The sequence below is a fragment of the Didymosphaeria variabile genome, assembly GCF_027946475.1.
Source record: "Didymosphaeria variabile strain IMI 356815 chromosome Unknown scaffold_3, whole genome shotgun sequence".
NCBI classification, from domain to species: domain Eukaryota; kingdom Fungi; phylum Ascomycota; class Dothideomycetes; order Pleosporales; family Didymosphaeriaceae; genus Didymosphaeria; species Didymosphaeria variabile.
Window position 1 is genome coordinate 4,653,244 of NW_026611622.1, and position 18,274 is coordinate 4,671,517.

The following is an 18,274-nucleotide window of genomic DNA, read 5'->3' on the forward strand; positions in this document are numbered from 1 at the left end:
GCCCATTCTTTTATTCCGATGCAAAACACCCCAACGGCTCGCTAGACGAATGGATAAATGCGCTCCATGGACTGAAGTCCATGAGGTGCTTGCAAGAGCTGGTATTGTACTTAGGACACCGCCATGTTCAAGAGCCCGAGTTAGAGCGACGGCCTTGGAGAGAGGACAAGGGGAATCAGATGGTCGAGCAGAGGCACAACGATCTCTTTGAACTGTTCGGGACAATCGATGTGCCTAGATTCACCGTGTACCTAACGTGGATGCCGGAAGATCTTCTTTTCCAGCGACAACAATGGCCCTTTACGATTGAGTTACGAACGAAGGATCAGATGATGCGTGTGATAGAGAATGAGCTACCATTAAAGACAGTACTGGATTTGTATGCTTAGGAGAGATAATTAATGTAAAGTAAGTAAGATAAAGTTCAATTATACTTTAGTATTATTGAATAGCTATATTATATGCTATAGTTCTAATCTAAGTATTACTACCCCACAAAATACTAACAAACTATACTACAGCTATCTCTATAACTTTTACCCAACAGCATGTAATTAAAATGCTAAAAGAAGACAATAAGTAGAGTAACTCTTGGCGTTAGTCTTGGGCAAGGACAACTCACAATAATGGGAGGGAAACGAATTTCGAAGGCGAGCGCTATGATAACCATATTACACCCAGACGCAGATGTCGCCGCGCTCGTCTATATGCGAGCACCTACTGAAAGAAAAAGTCTCAAATATCGTGATGCAATCAGATTCCAAGACACTTCAGCAACAAACGCAGTGACTACCACAGCACGCAATGAAAGTGCCGAAAGATAATGCGGTGACTGCTAGCGCAATAGGTTAACATACCTTGACTGGTCATTGAACATATCGACTCTCCCCTTCATGGTCATGGACTGTACAGGTCGAAAAGCGGACGAAGCATGAAGGTGGACCAGAACTTGGCCGCATCTAGTACATGTGTAGCCGCGTCGCTGTACTAAATGAGGGTCGATGTGCGGAATTCGGGCTTGTTGTCCAAATATGAGATTTTGCCATGCACAGCGTCGGTACTTTGGTGCTTAAATTTGGGCACTGATGGGACGATTACGGGACATTAGAAAGACATTGCCCGGCTTTACCTACCTTAGATAGATAGCTACTAGCGCAGCATTTTATATGCATTGGTCATGATTATCATCGCGTCCACGAATCATCACCGAAAGCGGATCGTTGTGCATAGACGTCAAAGAATTTTATTGCTAAACGAGCGTTGCATATAGATGACAAGATCACACGGTAAAGACAGAATTACATAACAGCAAAGCAGATCCAACCTCCAGAAAATAAAGGGAAAACAATTTGGTCAACAGAGCGAGACCTTTTATACTGTAAAGACCGCGATTAAAATCGTAACACCCCAATACCAGGTGGAATCGTCGAAGCTCCTGTGAAGTGTACAGCGACAGGAGGATTGACTAGAGTGTCGGTGGGGGCTACTCGTATTCGGTGAGTGTGTTCTATGAATGAATGTGATGGGCCGTCTAGTAAGTATAAGCATGATTGCAATGTTCTTTCAAGGATCACTTACCGTCATTCTTAGAGAAGAGTTTTGGCAGATGCGAGACTATGACCTGGGTTCATAATCGTCGAACAATGGGTGCCAATGAAATCCTGGCCATAGGCTAAGGATAGCTAGCCTGTGTGAAGCGTACTCGCTATAGGGACGCAGAAGCGAAATGTGGGCATCACGCTCTACCCCGTAATTTCTTGAGTACTCATGATCCAGCGGCTGTCTTCTCCACACGTGACGGGGAGTATGGTTCGTCAATTCTCGAATTCCATTTCGGTCGTAGAATATGTGCTCGTCTTGAACATGATCGACGAAGGTCGTAAGGTTCTGTAACCACGCATCGCACACCGGACAGATAATGCTCAAGCTAACGGGGTGATACCCCGCGAATATGATGGCATCCTGATTGCTGTTGCGCTCATTCAGATCATGTTTTTCCGGGTGCCGCTGCATATCATATACCGAGAGCTTTTCCTCGCTGTGTTGGCATGAAGAGATCGGACAGCTTCGAAAGTGGGTTTTCATATTGCGACAAGCTTTCACAACAATATCGTCCCATTCCGCAGTAAAGATGTGCAGAAACACATGGTGTCCGAGAAGCATGAAAGGTATACGCATACTGCACTGCGTGACCGGACAGATGGCTTGCTCTTTATCTATGTGGGCAGTCCTTAGATGAAGTAGTAGCTTATCGTATCGGAGAAATAAGCGATCACAGGAGTCCAGAGGGCAATTTCCCTTTGGGACGTTCTGATGCTTAGCCTTGTGACGCTGGAGATCATACTTCCGGTTGAAACTGCCACGATAGGTACAACTCGGGTGGTCACACTTGATGCCAGTATCTGGTTTCGAAGTCCTGATGGGATCAGCATATCGTTAGAGCCTTGAGAATGGATTCTGTACTTTCGCTTATTCGCGACAATGGAATTGTCCTCGAGTACCACCGCTTCACTTTTGAACCCAAAGCACGAAGAAGAATTGAGGTTTGAGTGTGGCGAGTAATCTGCCACTATGGGTGGTGGTGTTGCATCGATAATGACAGACATGGTAGGGACACCAAGTTCGGCGTCGATACTAGCTCCGGGGAGCGGATCAACCTCCGGTGCCGGTGCATGATTCAGACACGGAGTACGTGAATCGTCCAGTGTGCTGTGACGGAGTCTTCGGTAGCCACAAGTTCTGCGCCCCGGAGCGCAGAATTTCTGCGCTTCACTATCATATCTGATATTTGCCCTTCGTTAGCCCCTGTCTTTTTTTTTACTCACCGGTCGTCGCGTGCGACCTGATCGGCGTCTGTTTCTGATGCCTTGGCTCCAATCGGGTACAGCTGGCAGGACTGGTCGATCCATTCGTTCTCGTCGTATCCGAGCTGAGCTGTGAGAGAACGTGATTGGTCCATCTTGCAGGCTTCGAGAGGGCAACTGCAGGCAGCTAGACGAGGGCAAAAAGTCGGTGCGTTGACGTAAGGCTGAGTTTGCCAAGGATGGTCGTAGGCGGGTTGTGATTGGGCGAAGGAGGTGCGAAAGGGCTCAAAAAATGAGCGGGGAGTGAGGAGGTCTTATTCCTGGGGGAGAGGAAGGCGCGAATGAGGCGGCTGAGGAAGCGCAGGCGAAATTCGCAAGGGGTGATTGCCCCCCTTCTACGAGCCGCAGCAAACTCCTAGGAACCACATGTTCAAATTTGGAAGTCTTTTGCATGAAAGGATTTGGTCCCATTGAGCCTCTGTGAGGGATTCTCAAGAGTCTCATAGATTGACTTCGTCCTTGGCCCTTTCCGAGCGTAACTTGAACGTTCGCTCTGAAAGGTACTTGAGTGGCATGTTTGCCCAACAGCTCGGGCGTGTTCGTAGCTATATCACCTCGTACTTTCGTCTCGAACGTCTACTTACATACGTTAGCGACTAAGCTCAATAAACGTCTTAATGAAAGGTTTTAATTTTCACACTTACCGTGGTCGCGGGACCATTCATCATGTCCTCCAAGATTTTAATTGAAAGCATATCCCATGTTTCACTGACAGGCTACCTCTCCGAAACAAGCTCGAGTCTCAATGAATTTCGCCTCTTGGAAGACCGCGCGATCAACTTTTGAATTATCACCACGCAGATCTGTTTCCACGGATCACTTCACCAATCGACTCGACACAACTCTCTCCCTTTGCATCTGCGCTCATTCCCGCCATTCCAGCCCACCACACTGGAAGCAAGAGCGCGACCACCAGTTCCAACGACATGCCCTCCGACATAACGGTCCCTGACAATTCGGACGATGATACCACACCTACGCTCCCCAAGTCCGCAACAGCCATCTTTATCAACCCAATACCAACCCTCCTTCCCCGCTCAGCAACCACAATCTTCACTGTCCCCGCACAATCCGTTGCCGCCGCTCCCAAAGCGCTCCTATCGACACTCTTTGAAGGGCTCAAACATGCTGCTAAGGCAGTCGTTGGGCGGCGCAAGAAGGTAGAGAAGCCAGCAACGAGTCAGACTACGGAGGAAGCGAAGGAAGAGTGCGAGGAGAATATTGACGAGTGGGAGGAGGTGGATGGGGATCATGTGAGGGACGACATGCGGAAGGATCAATTGAGGTTGAGGTGGCAGCGGGAGCACAACGTGCTGCTAGGGACTGGAGGCGAGGATGAGCACAAGGATAAGGGTCATGGTAAGTGGCGATTCTCTGCTAATGTATGCGCACGCTGACGGAGGTTAGATCCTGAGCCAGGCGTTTCTCGGCGTCGGAGGCGTGTTAGGCATTGGGACAGCGAGTCTGAAGATGAGGGTGAGGTGATTGAGGTTGTCTAGCAGGTAAGTCAGCGGGTTGCGGGTGGGGGAGATGGTTTATGGCATTGAATAGGTCTGGTGGTTGTTCATCTTTAGACATGTCTGTCTCCACAAATGTCTGATTGACATATGGGCGTGTGGTCTTCTATCAATATCACCCATTGATCCTATGACGTTGTCGTAGATCCACATCTTCTGTCCTTGTAGAAACCGTGAGAGCTGCTGCTGCACTCGCACAGAGTCCTATAACGGTGCCACATGGCAGAGTTATCCGCTTCTGTGGTTCCCAAGACCTACTCCACGTCACGGCTAAGTCTCCAACGTGACCGCCCTTGCTTATGTTCCTGTACCCCTGTTGTCTCACATCGTTCATTTCTTCCCCTTCTTTTTCTTCTTACCGCCAGCTCCCGCTTTCGGTTCCACCGGCACCCCACCCATCTTCACATCCTCTTCCACCTTCGGCGTGGAAATGCCCGCCCCATCGGTTGGCGCACTCAAATCTTCCATCGTCTCCGGAAGCGCAGCCTGGTGTCTCCCTAACCGTCCGAGGCTACCAATCAGTCTACCGACCTCCGCCGCCTTCGTTGTCTGGTACTGCAAGCAAGTCCCCGAGGCGGGATCGTAGGTCTTGAGTACGAATGTTGCTTTCGGTTCCAATGCGCTGTCCGCGGCGGGCGCGTCTGATGCGGGTCGTGAAGGGTCGGCAGGTCGCGCGGCGCGCTTCTCGAGGTACTTCTGGTGCTTTTTGATCTTCCGCGCGTTCGGTTTCAGGACGGTGTATTTGGAGGTTATGTGTGTCTGCGACGGTTTAGCGGAGGGATAGGAACAATGTTGGAATTGAACCGTACTGTGGTGGGCCGGGCTTTGAGCAGTAAGGATGACTGCTCGTACCATTCCGAGCTTGTCTCGAGGTATGGCATCTTGGACCTGAAGCTGGGGTACCTCACTCAATGTTGCTTGCGGTGGTTGTTGGAACGATGTGGAGTAACTTTTGGCGGGGTTCGGCGCTCGGAGAAACATTGGACCGTCAGGTAAAGCATCCCGCCCTACAGCAGCCCTTTCCCAGTCATCTCGAACAATCGAATATTCGACCAGAATAGCAATTTGCTACTATAGGAGTATTGTTTGGCCCTAAGATTTTCTGATCACTGTAACGGTTTGTGTGGCTAGTTGGTACCACCTGAAGCACATTTTTCCAACAACCCGGGTACAGAAATCGACACGCGAGCGCCCCTCGAACGTCCCTTGTTCTGACTCAGGGTCCCGAATATCGTAACAATCAAGATTCAAAAGTACTACCCATTTTATATGGGCGGCTTCTCGACAGCGGAGCACTTGAGAAACCTTCTCGATTACTGCGTCATTTCTATTACAATCCTGAGGTTGTACAGAACGCTCTGAGCAACATGGCTGACTCGCTAGCTTCCAGTGTCCAAGCCATGGATCTGGATGTGCCTGATGTCGACACGCTTATCGAACGATGCAAGACCCTGCATGAAGAAGTAGAACAGTACGTCACAGCGGTTGATGTCAGCCAAAAACAAGCCAAAATACCCTACCAAGTGGAGTACCGCACCCTGCGGAGCGACTTCAAAAACGAACTTGGCTTTTTACAAAAACTGAAGAGCGCAAATCATCCCCCAGAAAAGGCTCGGCATTACGCCGTATCCTCCAATTTGCTGTACTATGAGGCGCTCTGGGCAGCGGCAAAACGATCATCAGGTTTACTTGCATTCCGGAAATACTTTTACTGGAATCGACAAAGAGGACAAGCAAAGAATGGAATAAGCTTCTCCAAAGGCAGCGGGGTCAAGGGGAAAACTTCTGCGCTGGTCGATATTGTGGCTGCTGATGGCATGGAATGGATACGAGTGTCTACCACTTCGGAGAAGCGACTATTATTCGATCTTGCCAAGCTAGGTTGGCAGAACGACTCCGATTCCGAGATGGAGGACGACGCTCCGACCAACTGGGAAGACGAAGACGATGAAGACCAAGTCGAGATTGTCAAGAGCGCTCGCGAACTTGCTCGCGCGGCCCGAGCAAATCCGATGCGTGGCCACGCACCAAAAGTGCGGTATGTACTGACGCGACTAGCATCTGGAAAGCTGAAAGAGGTGGACATGATCTTGGATAAAATGAGAGCGGTCGGCATGACAGTCCAATGCGCGAACGATATACCAGAGACACCATCGGTCGAAGAAGCACTTCCAAACCTGCTGGTTGATAGATCAAGGACGCTTTCAAACACACTCAACATCGACTGCACTATCCTCCTGGCACTGATATCAGACATCTCACACGGTGAATGCGAGATACTAGACTGGTATCCCGGCGAAGTGCGCGCTCAAATCCTCGAAGAGCGAAAAGAGAAGCTCCTCCCAACGCACCTCTACCCAGCCATCGCCTCCCACCCCATGGTAACCACCCAAGAAGCCGCCGACCAAATGAACCTCATCGTCGACACGCTCGCCACTGACGCCGAGAAACGCCGCGCAAATCTTCTGCTAGCGCAACGAGATCGCGTCGGCTTCTCCTCCGCCGACCTTTTGAAAGAGTGGCAGGAATTATCAGACCACGCCTCCCCACCAAACTTCCAGCTCCCTATTATCGTCGCCCCTGCCGCCATACCTTCCCGCGTTGACACGCTTCCTGCGGCTGCGAAGAAAATGGCGTCTGAGCTGGGGCCGTTGAACACGGCGATCTTCTTCTACGGGTGGGCGGAGGGACTGACGACGCTGAGCAGCAATCGCGCAAGGGCGAAGCAGATTGAGAGGTTCATAAATGACGTGGGACTGAAAGATGGGGAGGCTGGGCCGCATGTTTGGCTGTGTGGGGAGAGTAGGAGTTTGATTGCTAAGTGTGGGAGGAGGAAGTAGGCACCTGTGGAGATTGATGCATCCTGGTCGGGTAGGCACATAGAGGGGCATCGTACCTGTAGAGCTATAGAAGCTTTGATGTGGTTATGCCGTGCGTGAGTGATGCCGACTGGAGATGTATGATCATACTGTCGCATACAGTATGCACAAGAGAGGTGCTTCCAAGACCATGAAATAAATATCATCGAGAGGCATGCTCATTGATTGTTTTCATTTCGATGTCAGATCTTGAGTACTCCACATACAATCAGGCAAATAGTGTCGTGAGGAACGGGCGGTATGTCCGGATGTAGCTTCAGGCGCGATTGAGGTCGGACCTCATTAGTGATCCTATAGTAGCACGGGCTACTATAAGTGTTCAAAAATCTCACTGCACACGGGTCGCTGACGTTCGCATTTACGCAAGAGCTAAGGCAGCTACTCGGACCGTGCAGCCTCCGGTCCAAACAGTGGAGGCGATGGCGTTCTCCAAACAGGTTCTCCAAAGTGGAGCAGGCAGTAGTAGAAAATTTACTCCACTGCGGGCATGCATTTCCAGACTACGAGATCGCGGTGAAGTCGATCAGGGTTTTCATACTCAGATTGATTCGCGTTCATAATGCGCTACGCGCGTCGCGTCCGGCTCTGCCGACCTGGAAATTTGTGCTTTGAGTGCGTTCTGGTGTTGTTGAGACGCTTCAGACGCAATTGATGCCTTGCATATGCACGTATGGGGAGCCGCGAGCAGACTGCCGCCTTTACGCGGGTTGCGCAACGGTTTCCCTTGCTCTATGTGCGTTCTGAGCGATTTGATAGGCTGTTGGGGGATCGGTCGATAATGTGTGAAACAAGCGTACTCGTGATCCGGCGTTGGTGTTGTGCGGCTGTCACCGTGGCAACGCGACTTCCCAAAATAAACGGCTGATACTGGGCCGCTCGCTATCACCACCCCAAGCCATCTCCAACATTGCATCACACTCCGCTTCCGCACAAACACTCAATCTGAACTTCTTCATTTCACGCGACTCTTGTTGCGCGGCCCCGCTCACTTGCTTAGGTCGAAGGATCGCGCCTGCCACGACAACACGCATACACATTCCTCGGTTCTGCAGCTCCCCCCACCTGCACGCAGATCATTCGTGCATGCGCCTTGACAGTCGACGATACTAGCCGGGAGGCTCACCAGTCGCAATGGACACGAGCTACCTGGCCCAGCAAGTCACCACCATCATCGGCCAGCTGCACGGTCTTTTCGACGAGATCGGTGTCGCCAGCCATGAGCGCGACTCGCGCGAGGCCGAGGTGAGCGCACACTCAACGATAGATACAAATTGAGTACTAACGCGCTGCAGCTCTTCTCGGCGCTCTCAGAAACCCTCCACAGTCAGCTTAAGCAGACGACAAACGAGAAGCATGAAATGACTGAGGAGGCGGAACGCCTTATTCGGACAATCCGCCAGATGGAGGCCTCGCTTGACGACAACAAGCCCAACCCCAACTACGAGATTGATGATGGCCTCGACGTCACCTACCCATTGACGCGCTGCCTCAAGGAGCTGAAGGAGAAGTACAGCACCGTCAGCAAACTGCACCGCGAGCGCTTTGAGCAAGTGCGCAGTATGTCACCTCCTCTGCTTCGTATGTTTTTTTTTGTACTAACGCGCCGCAGAACTTGCCGAAGCCCTCGAATCCTACGCATCACATCTAGATAGAGACTTCGTGCAGATCAAGCTCCCTCCCACCGCGCCGAACGCTGCCATCTCACCAGCTTTCGACATTTCGCCATCTTACGTCGCTTCTCTCGACCACGAGTTCTCTCGCGTATACGAAGAGTACAACCGCCGCTTGAACACCGTCCAGGTGCTATGCCAGGAGATGATCCAACTATGGGCGGAGCTAGGCACGCCGCAGGCACAGACAGACACTTCGGTCGTCAAGTACCACCGCGAGGCTCCGGAGCAGCTTGGCCTGCACAGCGAGGACATCGCTGAGCTCAAGGCGAAGAAGGAGCGCTTGGTCGAGGAGAAGCGCGGGCGCGAGCGACGATTGGGACAATTGCGCTCCACGATTGAAGACCTGTGGGATCGGCTGAACGTCGACCAGGCGGAGCGCAAGCAGTTCTTGGCTGGTAACCGCGGCTGTGGCCTGCGAGCGATCAATGAGTTCGAGGACGAGCTTGCGCGATTGAATGAGCTGAAGCGCCAGAACCTGCACATCTTTGTCGAGGAAGCGCGAGTGAAGTTGCAAGAGCTCTGGGACGCGTTATACTTCTCTGAGGAAGAGATGCTTGACTTTACGCCTGCGTTCTCCGATGTCTGCACCGACGCCCTTCTCTCATCGCATGAAGCCGAAATTTCCCGCCTAGAAGTACTTAAGGAACAGCGACTGCCGATTCTCCGGAAGATTGACAGGCATCGCGAGCTTATCAAAGAGCGCGAAGACCTTGCGCAATCAAGTCAGGATGCGTCTCGCCTGATGGCCAAGGGACAGAAGGGAGAGAGGCGCGATCCAGGTAAATTGCTTCGAGAAGAGAAGATGCGCAAGCGAATCTCAAAGGAGCTGCCCAAGATTGAAGCCGAGCTGAAGCAGACGCTTGAGCAATGGGAGGACGAGTATGGCCGGCCCTTCTTGGTCCTGGGCGAGCGCTATCTCGACGAGCTGTACGCCTGCGCTCAGAAAGCTCCGCCACCACGATCAAAGACTCCCTCTGCAGCTCCCATGCCTGTGAAAGGGCACGCAAAGTCCCAGTCGGTTAGCTCGGTTAGTCGGCCGGCGACTGTCCGTGGTCCGCCTCCTAGCAGATCGAAGACACCTGCATCGAGTTTCAGTTCAAGCACCATGGGACGCAACCCGTTCGCAAGCTCGACTATGTCGACAGCCTCAGCACAGAAGAGCCCTTCCAAGATCCCCGCTCGTGCTCCGTTGAAGACAATGCAACATGGTGGTAATTCACCGGAACGAAGGATGGCCCCGCCGTCCCGCGAAGACCTCAGGGAGTCAACGATGCGAAAGATGCCGCCACCGATGGCACCCCCGCCACGCATGAAGGACTTGTTCGTGCCTCCGGATCCAGTAGCAACACCCATGAACCGTTTCGACTTCAACCGCGGTGAGCGGAGCGAGAGCGTCGTACGCCATGTTCCACCTGAGGATCCCTACGATGACCGTAGCTACCTATCGCAAACGATTCGCTCCAACTACACGCCGCAGTACATCCCTCCGCAAGGCAGGCAAATATCCCAGACTTCGTCAACAGGGACCGGTGCTACCATGCAGTCTGGCTCCGAAAATTGGGAGACATTCAGTGAACAATCGGACGACCCGCCTGAGCGCGACGTTGACCTCTACTACCACCGCCAGCAGATGGCCCGCAACAAGCGCTTCACTCCCGATGGTGGACACGCTTCGTCGCCCCGTGGTGTGAATGGCAAGAAGATACGAGCCATTCGTCCGGTAGAGGGCGACTACATGGTGGAACAAGGCGGGCAGTTGGTCCGCGCGATATCGGGCAGCGAGTGCGGATGGACCGACGATGGCGACGCGTTCTAGGAGAATCGTACCCCATCTGGAAGTACCCCGGACCTCGAAGATACTGGACCTGGTGACGAACACGCACATCCTCTTCGTATCTCCGACCCACTTCGTAACGATCTTGTCACGTCTGACGCTCCACCTCCTGGATGATGTTCTTTGTCTTGTCTTGTCTCCCATCTGGATACGATACGAACACGATGTCGAACACGATATCCGAACGACGATCTTTATCGACGAACTCGTACGAATTCACGGCCAAGCGCGTGTCTGCTCTCTCGATCGTGCGCTGCCTCATTCATTCTCCTTCTCTTGCTGCCTTCCTTCTCTGTAATTCTTTTAAAGACTGGGCGGCCGGCTGTGTCATTTCTTTCAAGAGAAAAACGTTCTCTTCTTTCAAAAGGCAGCGGGAACTGCTTCCTTTTTCCTTACCTTTACTTTTATACATTACATTGTTGCTTTGCATCTTCCTCGACCGGGCGTTTGGCGTGGCTGGTGCGAAAAGGAGGGATGGTTAGCTTTATTGGCTTTATTGGGTAGTGTGTGCTGTGCTGTGCTTGCTGCATTGAGCTGGAGGGTGTATTAGTAGAAGAGAGAAGATAAGTGAAATGAAGATGTCGTTGCCAACTTTGTGAACTCGTGCTATGCGTGACCTTCGATCCTGCTAGATTGATCGTACGCTACACTTGTTCTACCAGGCTAGAACAATGTGTCGCAGGTACCCCTCGTCCGGGCTAAACATTGCAGTGTCGACGCAGTGTCCTGGCCACATATGCGGTGGACTGTTCACGACGTCCCCGTGTCCATGTGTACCGGTATGCAAGACACCTCCTCGTCTGGGCTAGAGATTGCAGTGCACTGTGTATCGTGGGTGAGAGTACACCGGGTTACTGTGCATGGTATTCGGCTGAGTGCTACACTACCTTATCACTGCCACGTTCCACTGCGCGAAAGGCCTCCTCGTCGAGGCTAGAGATTGCAGTGCTTTCATCTCATGTCTGAAGCGGTAGCTGGTTGGTTTAGCTGAGGGTGATACTGTGTTCAGCATCGGGTGGTGCATTCGCCACATCAGACGGGTCGTTGAGGCTAAGATTGCAGTGTTTTCGTCTGATCTCTGAAGCGGCAGCTAATTGGAGTCCAGTGGGGTTCAGTTGATTTGTTCGCCACTTCAGACGGGTCATTGAGGCTAAGATTGCAGTGTTTTCATCTCATCTCTTGGTCTAGTCGAGTCCTACACGGTGCGGCAAGAGTCAGTTGATTTGGTCGCCACATCAGACTCTCTGCTCGTCGAGGCTAAGATTGCAGTGTTTTCGTCTGATCTCTGGCAGGTACAGCTAAGTGGTCCAGCAGAGTCCTCGTTAGGAGAGATATCAAAGTGTATGCAAAGTGGTACGTTTCTCCGAGCCCACTGCTCTGCTTCTTAATTTGCAAATAAAGCCAAAACCGTAGTGATAACTGAATCTGCTATATTGCGTTCTCATGCCTGACAACGCATACTGTCACGAAGAGAGCATCCGAGCAGGAAATAGGAATCAGACTCTGCTGACTATGAGATAACAACTCCGCCTTTCTACATGTACTTCATGTCGCTAGGAAAATGTGGGCTCTATGCGTGGTAGGTCTTCAGACGACCTTACCTCCTGCCTCCTCGTCGAGGCTAAGGATTGCAGCGCACTTATGTTTGATATAGCTTCGCCGTCACACTGTGGACGAAAAGACTCACACCACAGAGGATTTTCTACTCAATAAGCCTCTCCATTGGGTCTAACATGGCAGTGCAAAGCGGCGCAGGACCAGCATTTCGGTACGTGATACCATGTACAATAGGCAGCAATGATACACAAATGGTCACGCACGAAGACTTCTCGTCAGAGCTGACTGTCGCAGTGTGTTTCAATCCACGCCTTGTGAGGATGTGTGTCCAGTAATGGCGAAGTGGTCGTGCAGAAGGACTCTTGGTCGAGGCTAAGATTACAGTGTAAGTGGTTACGTTCACGTTAGCTGTCAGGGAAGTGACGACCGGCTTCGCATGCTTAGCGCAAGACAGTTACACTGAGTATACGCGTACGATGTTGCTCGGTACTCATTCTGGGTGGACGATGATTACTGGCGCTGCCACGGACTTCGGTCGGGGTACTGGAGTCGCCATTCAACACAATGATTCGTTAGGAACTTATGTACCACGTGGTGAGGTTAGATTGTGTTGAGAAGTGCATGTTGTGACCGGATTTGCGAGCTTTGTGGATGGGGTGGAGGCTCTTTCTTCGAACATCCATTGGTCTCAACTCTATTTGACCTTAGTCCGCCACTGCGTTGGATTTTTCAACTAAGGTTCGTATATCTGCAGACTCTTTACAGCGACTAGCAGCCGTGATTTTCTGAGACTGTTCAGCCATGTGGTTTTGAAAATTTCAAAATGTAGCAGCTTTGAGAGTTGTTCTTCATCAAAAAGATCACAGAGGCAACGCTACATCGTGACAGTAGCGAATTGGTATAGTTTTCTCGTGCCCAATAGGTGGAATGTTGATGAGACAACATATATCTGGATGACTGTACTGATGATGTATAAGTATCGTTGAAATACGTAGGATAATGGCCATTTCATAAACCGAAGTTCGTTACCCAATCTTCTATGTTCTGCTTCTCACTCAACACGGCAGCGTCCTCTGGACTTAGACTCAACGCCGCATTAATCGCAGCAACCGCGAACGGAATCGTGGCTCCAAGGCCCTCCAATCTCATGAGCTTCGCAAAATTAGACCACCACTTGACTTTCTGAGCTTGTGAGGGTTCCCAGTCAAGTTCCATTCCCCAGAATCCTTCTTCCATGCTAGACTTCAACGACGTCACAGCCGCCTTGGTGCCAGGAAGGACATCGAATTTGCCTTTCTCCATCCACGCTAAACCCACATCGGTAACGTCAAGGTTCAAAGCGAAGTAGAGCTCAGCTACGCGTGCCACGAACGAAGGGCCTCCTTTCTGAATGAGCCTTTCCCAGGACGATCCCCTATGTGCTTCCTCAATCTGATAGGTGACATCGCACCAGTATGCCAGGGCCCCTTCTGTGTCTCCAGCTACTAAACGTTGCCAACCGTATTTCTGCCCTGCGGCCCACGACTCGAGAAGCGCGACCGAATCAACGTATCTCTCCCGTGAGGCTTCTTCTTCGACCGCTTCAGCAATCATGCGATCTACACTTCCGCTGATGGTGGTCTGCGGCATACCGCGAATCCTCGCTCGGAAGGGCGCGAGAAGATATTCCTGTGTCTTGGTCGAGGAGAAGTACTCGGTCAGCGGCTGCAACTGGAACGGCGGACGTGTTACAACCGGGCCGACCTCAATGTCTAACGACAGCGGCATCCTGTAGTCGTCTAGACGATGGTCGCCCCGCAAAATTGCTCGGCACAACTTATCGACGTCTTCGAAGAGCATGATGATATTGGCCGGTTCCAGGAAGACTGAGCGTGGCAGCAGCTCCCTCCAGTCTTGGCGACTGTTCCCAATCGTCACGCGTAGAGCATAGCCTCGGAACCGCTGTGTGACCCCTCCAGCCTCCTGACTACTGTTGGTTTCTTCTCTTTTCTCGTCGGCATCTGATTCAAACACTATCATCGGCACGCGGTGCTCCACGCACATGTAGACGAAATGAACACCGCCCGTGCAACACACGTGAACAAAGCGGTTGGTTTTGACCATGACTTCGTAGCTTTCCGCATATATCTGTTTGTTAACGCGCAAGATCCCAGGATTGAGGCTTCGCTTCGGGACCAACAGAACGTTCCCCATGCTAGTAGGAGGCGGGAATGTGCATAACAGAATCCCGTATATCTTGTCGCGAATTTCCCGAGGGAGGTCAAGAAATCGAAAAGATGCCATGACTGTTGTAGTTAGCTGCTGTTGCGATATTGTTTACTAGCCTGCAAATTGTTATGGCCGAATGTTGCTGTTGGAAGTTTAGGCACGCGTCAAGCGGGGTTAAATAATCGCTTGTGGGCACCTCGTATACACATGTAACTTACCATGCTTTAGGCTTAGTCCTCGTTACTCCCTCTCGAGAGTGTGGGCTTATGAATACAATATGGACGTCGAAAGCTGCGCAAAGTCCACATTTTCCGTGAACAAGGACGAATTCTCGACTGTGTGCACTTGCATGCCAGACCTTATACTAATGAGCTCATCAGAGAAATTTTGGTAGCAGACAGTCACAGACGCTCTATGGCAAGCCGCGCAGAAGCTGCAATAGTTTGCGAGACAGTATGAGTAAGATTCGACGAATGTGAGTCATGTGACTACGAAGGTCGCTTCTGGTTCGCGGGAAGGCTCCTGCGAGACCGTAAACCCTCTTTTCAGAAGTACCGTTTTTTATCTCTCGTTCTCACTTTAGATTTCGTCCGGAACATCTTGAACTGATGTTCAATGGTGTTGTACCCCTGGGCAATCAGCTACTGCTAGTACGACACCAGTACCTCGAAGAGGTGCGCCTTTTTGGATGCTATTATTTGGGACCGACGCGATTGTCTGTGAAGAATAGACAGAAATACCAAGGTTCACGGCAGTCAACTGAGATGAGGAATTACAAGTAAGATGTTGGGTGGGAGGATACTTCGGAAAAGATGTGGAATGGCGGAGTTAGCGTAAATGCCGAGGTACAGTCAGCACGTGACCTTATCGATAGTACACAAACGTCATTCTTCTGGTTGGTTACAAATGACATGTCTTTAACACCAACGCAACTACTTTTCCGCTGCTTCCTTATGAGTTTGCTAGCCTACACCATCCGGCAATCTACTACCAGATTTTCTGTCCGATCAATTGCCAGAGTAAGCTGCACCGTTACCTAAGTTGTGAATGAACTAACGTCATCAAGCCTGCCGCATCCCGCGCCATGCACATCCAATCAATTCCCATGTGTATGAGCACCATGATGGAACATGGTGCCATTTACTAACGCATGCAACAGGGGAGGGTACGGGCAACAATTATGCCTACCTCGTAACGGATGACAAGTCCAAGGAATCGGTCATCATTGACCCTGCGAACCCGCCCGAGTAGCTCTACCTCCTCGTATTGAACGGCTCATATATTGACCATTTCCCACAGGGTTCTACCTGTATTGAAAGAGAAGACCGAAAGTAGCGCAATCAAGCTCTCAAAGATAATAAACACCCACCAGTATGTAAAGACGCAGTTTTGGTGCTGCGTGCACTAAACATCAATAGCCACCATGACCACGCTGGCGGCAACACCGAGATTGTGAGCCCACTCCAAACTTTAAGTATGGGGCGAATGTGTCTGACCAAAACAGCTCAAGCACTACAAGCTCCCCATCGTGGGCGGAAAAGATTGCACACAGGTCACTGATACCCCAGCACACAAGTCGCAGTTCAAGATCGGTGAGAGCATCAAAATGACCGCACTTCACACGCCATGCCACACGCAGGACAGCATCTGCTATTACTTCGAAGATGGCTCGGACCGTGCTGTCTTCACGGGAGATACCCTCTTCATTGGTGGTTGCGGTCGCTTCTTCGAGGGCAATGCTACCGAAATGCACAAAGCACTCAACGAGATTCTTGCTTCTCTTCCGGATGATACCAAAGTCTACCCAGGCCATGAATACACAAAGGGCAACGTACGCTTCGCTAAAAAGGTCTTGGACAATGAGGCCATTCAGAAGCTCGACGAGTTCTCTCAAGCGAACAAGGAGACCCAGGGGAAGTTCACCATTGGCGACGAGAAGGTCAGTCTAGTCGTGTAATTGTACAAGAATTGCGCCAGGGAAATGCTGACTGATCATAGCAACACAACGTCTTCATGCGTGTCAATGATCCGAATATCCAGCAGCTTGTCGGCCAGAAGGAGCCGGTCGAGGTTATGAAGACGCTTCGCGCGATGAAAGATAGGTCCTGAGAGCTAGGAAAATACAGGCAGTACCCCATATTGAACCTGGCAAGTTAAAGCGATAGTATGCCAAAGTCCCGAATTTCAGTTACGTGTACTAAAAGCTACTCGCGGACAGGTGTGTTAGATATGGAGGAGTCCCTTATGCATGACTATAGGTATATATTAACCGTTACTTTCGCGACCCGGAAGGCGTTCGGAAGCTTCTAACTACCAAGCTCCAACAGCATCACCTCCGCCTTCTTCGTCACTCCCTTGCAAAATATAATATGCCAAGTGTCCAGATGTATGCCACTTCCACAGCCTTGTTTGCCTCGCATCCGCATACATTGCCTATTGATTACCTCTAGACCGGAATCAACTGCGCCGCACCCAATATATTGGTTACCTCTAACCCGGAAAGAACTGCGCCGCACCCGAACGCATGTCACCCGACCACTATTTGAATGCCATGCACCTGTTCAGGGGTGTGTCCCCAACCTTTGCTGAGATGTGGATCGTGAATCGCAGCCTCCAAGAACTGGCATGATTTCGGAGTGGCAAACTATGCGATTCAACACAAAGAATACTTCCATGATCCTTTTGTCTTCCGTCCGACCCGATGGCTCAGCGTATCACAACATAAGGGCGGAGCTAGTGCCGAAGAGGTTCATCTCGCGTACTCTGCGTATGCCGCTTTCAGCGTTGGACGAGCAAATTGCCCAAGAAAAAATCTCGCATATAGCGACATGATGACCGTTATGGCAAGGCTAGTATATGTTTGCACTCAAGACGACCCAAGAAGGTCACAGAAGTCAACCTCTAATCAAAGTTCGTGCTCCGTATCACGTCCTCCCACTCGTTACAGATAGTCAAATTACTGACAGCTTTCTTCCTCAAAGTCGTCAGACAGTCTGGGCCCAGGGGCAGCCTTTCCGGCAGAGGTTTGCCTTGTGCCACGCCTTCCTCCTTCACAACGTCAATAATGATTCTCACAGCCTTCTCCGGATCTCCGGGCTGATGACCATTGATGCTCTGGACAAATTGTGCGACGCCGTCGCGGATAGGTTTATAATCATCAATAGGTTCCGAGCGAAGTTTAACGTTCGCTGGGTCCATGATCTTGGTGCGAAAGAACCCGAGTTCAAATATCACGCTCTTGATACCCAGATGATCAGTTTCTTGCTTCAGACATTCGTACCAGCCTTCTAGGGCGAATTTGGTACCACAGTACTATGTGAATGTCAGTTTGACACTACGCATGTAGCTCCGCCATTCTACTGACCGGACCAGCACCAGGTTCGCCAGCAATCCCGCCAGATGACCCTATGAACACAACAAATCCTGATTTCTTTTCGCGCAGGTGCGGAAGGATTGCCTGCGTGGTTTTGATGACACCAAAGAAGTTGGTCTCGAACTGGGCCAAATAGTGATCATAACAACGAGCGGGTAAGCAAGTTGCTCTCAAAATTGTGTCTGATAAATACATACGTAGCTTCCTCAGCAAGCCCGGCCTCAATGTAGCCGGCATTGTTTACGAGAACGTCGATTGGCCCACTTTCAAGTATCTTCGCTACCACAATCCTGATGTCGGATAGCGAGGCAGTAACGTCAAGGCTGAATATCTCTGCACCCGCTTTTTTGAGTGGAGACAGACGAGACA

General features: G+C 51.0%; 7 protein-coding genes across 7 annotated transcripts; 4 read left to right on the forward strand and 3 right to left on the reverse strand.

Moving 5' to 3' along the window:
• Nucleotides 1–3,790: 3,790 nt before the first annotated feature.
• On the forward strand, nt 3,791–4,363 carry N0V89_004879 (uncharacterized protein; the record flags this gene model as incomplete). Its single annotated transcript, XM_056213660.1, has 2 exons — nt 3,791–4,223; nt 4,272–4,363. 2 exons carry the CDS (start codon nt 3,791–3,793, stop codon nt 4,361–4,363), a joined length of 525 nt encoding a protein of 174 aa, XP_056073968.1.
• Nucleotides 4,364–4,711: 348 nt separating this feature from the next.
• Nucleotides 4,712–5,262, reverse strand: N0V89_004880 (uncharacterized protein; the record flags this gene model as incomplete). Its single annotated transcript, XM_056213661.1, has 2 exons — nt 4,712–5,140; nt 5,191–5,262. 2 exons carry the CDS (start codon nt 5,260–5,262, stop codon nt 4,712–4,714), a joined length of 501 nt encoding a protein of 166 aa, XP_056073969.1.
• A 486-nt stretch (nt 5,263–5,748) lies between these two features.
• N0V89_004881 (uncharacterized protein) lies at nt 5,749–7,221 on the forward strand (the record flags this gene model as incomplete). Its single annotated transcript, XM_056213662.1, has 1 exon — nt 5,749–7,221. One exon carries the CDS (start codon nt 5,749–5,751, stop codon nt 7,219–7,221), a length of 1,473 nt encoding a protein of 490 aa, XP_056073970.1.
• Nucleotides 7,222–8,391: 1,170 nt separating this feature from the next.
• On the forward strand, nt 8,392–10,749 carry ASE1 (Microtubule bundling protein; the record flags this gene model as incomplete). Its single annotated transcript, XM_056213663.1, has 3 exons — nt 8,392–8,502; nt 8,553–8,817; nt 8,870–10,749. The coding sequence occupies 3 exons, from the start codon at nt 8,392–8,394 to the stop codon at nt 10,747–10,749; spliced, it is 2,256 nt and encodes a 751-aa protein (XP_056073971.1).
• Nucleotides 10,750–13,332: 2,583 nt separating this feature from the next.
• Nucleotides 13,333–14,517, reverse strand: N0V89_004883 (uncharacterized protein; the record flags this gene model as incomplete). The annotated part of the gene is made up of 1 exon (XM_056213664.1): nt 13,333–14,517. One exon carries the CDS (start codon nt 14,515–14,517, stop codon nt 13,333–13,335), a length of 1,185 nt encoding a protein of 394 aa, XP_056073972.1.
• A 1,120-nt stretch (nt 14,518–15,637) lies between these two features.
• GLO2 (Cytoplasmic glyoxalase II) lies at nt 15,638–16,489 on the forward strand (the record flags this gene model as incomplete). The annotated part of the gene is made up of 2 exons (XM_056213665.1): nt 15,638–15,641; nt 16,101–16,489. The coding sequence occupies 2 exons, from the start codon at nt 15,638–15,640 to the stop codon at nt 16,487–16,489; spliced, it is 393 nt and encodes a 130-aa protein (XP_056073973.1).
• A 944-nt stretch (nt 16,490–17,433) lies between these two features.
• N0V89_004885 (uncharacterized protein) lies at nt 17,434–17,874 on the reverse strand (the record flags this gene model as incomplete). Its single annotated transcript, XM_056213666.1, has 2 exons — nt 17,434–17,844; nt 17,866–17,874. 2 exons carry the CDS (start codon nt 17,872–17,874, stop codon nt 17,434–17,436), a joined length of 420 nt encoding a protein of 139 aa, XP_056073974.1.
• Between the last annotated feature and the right edge of the window lie 400 nt (nt 17,875–18,274).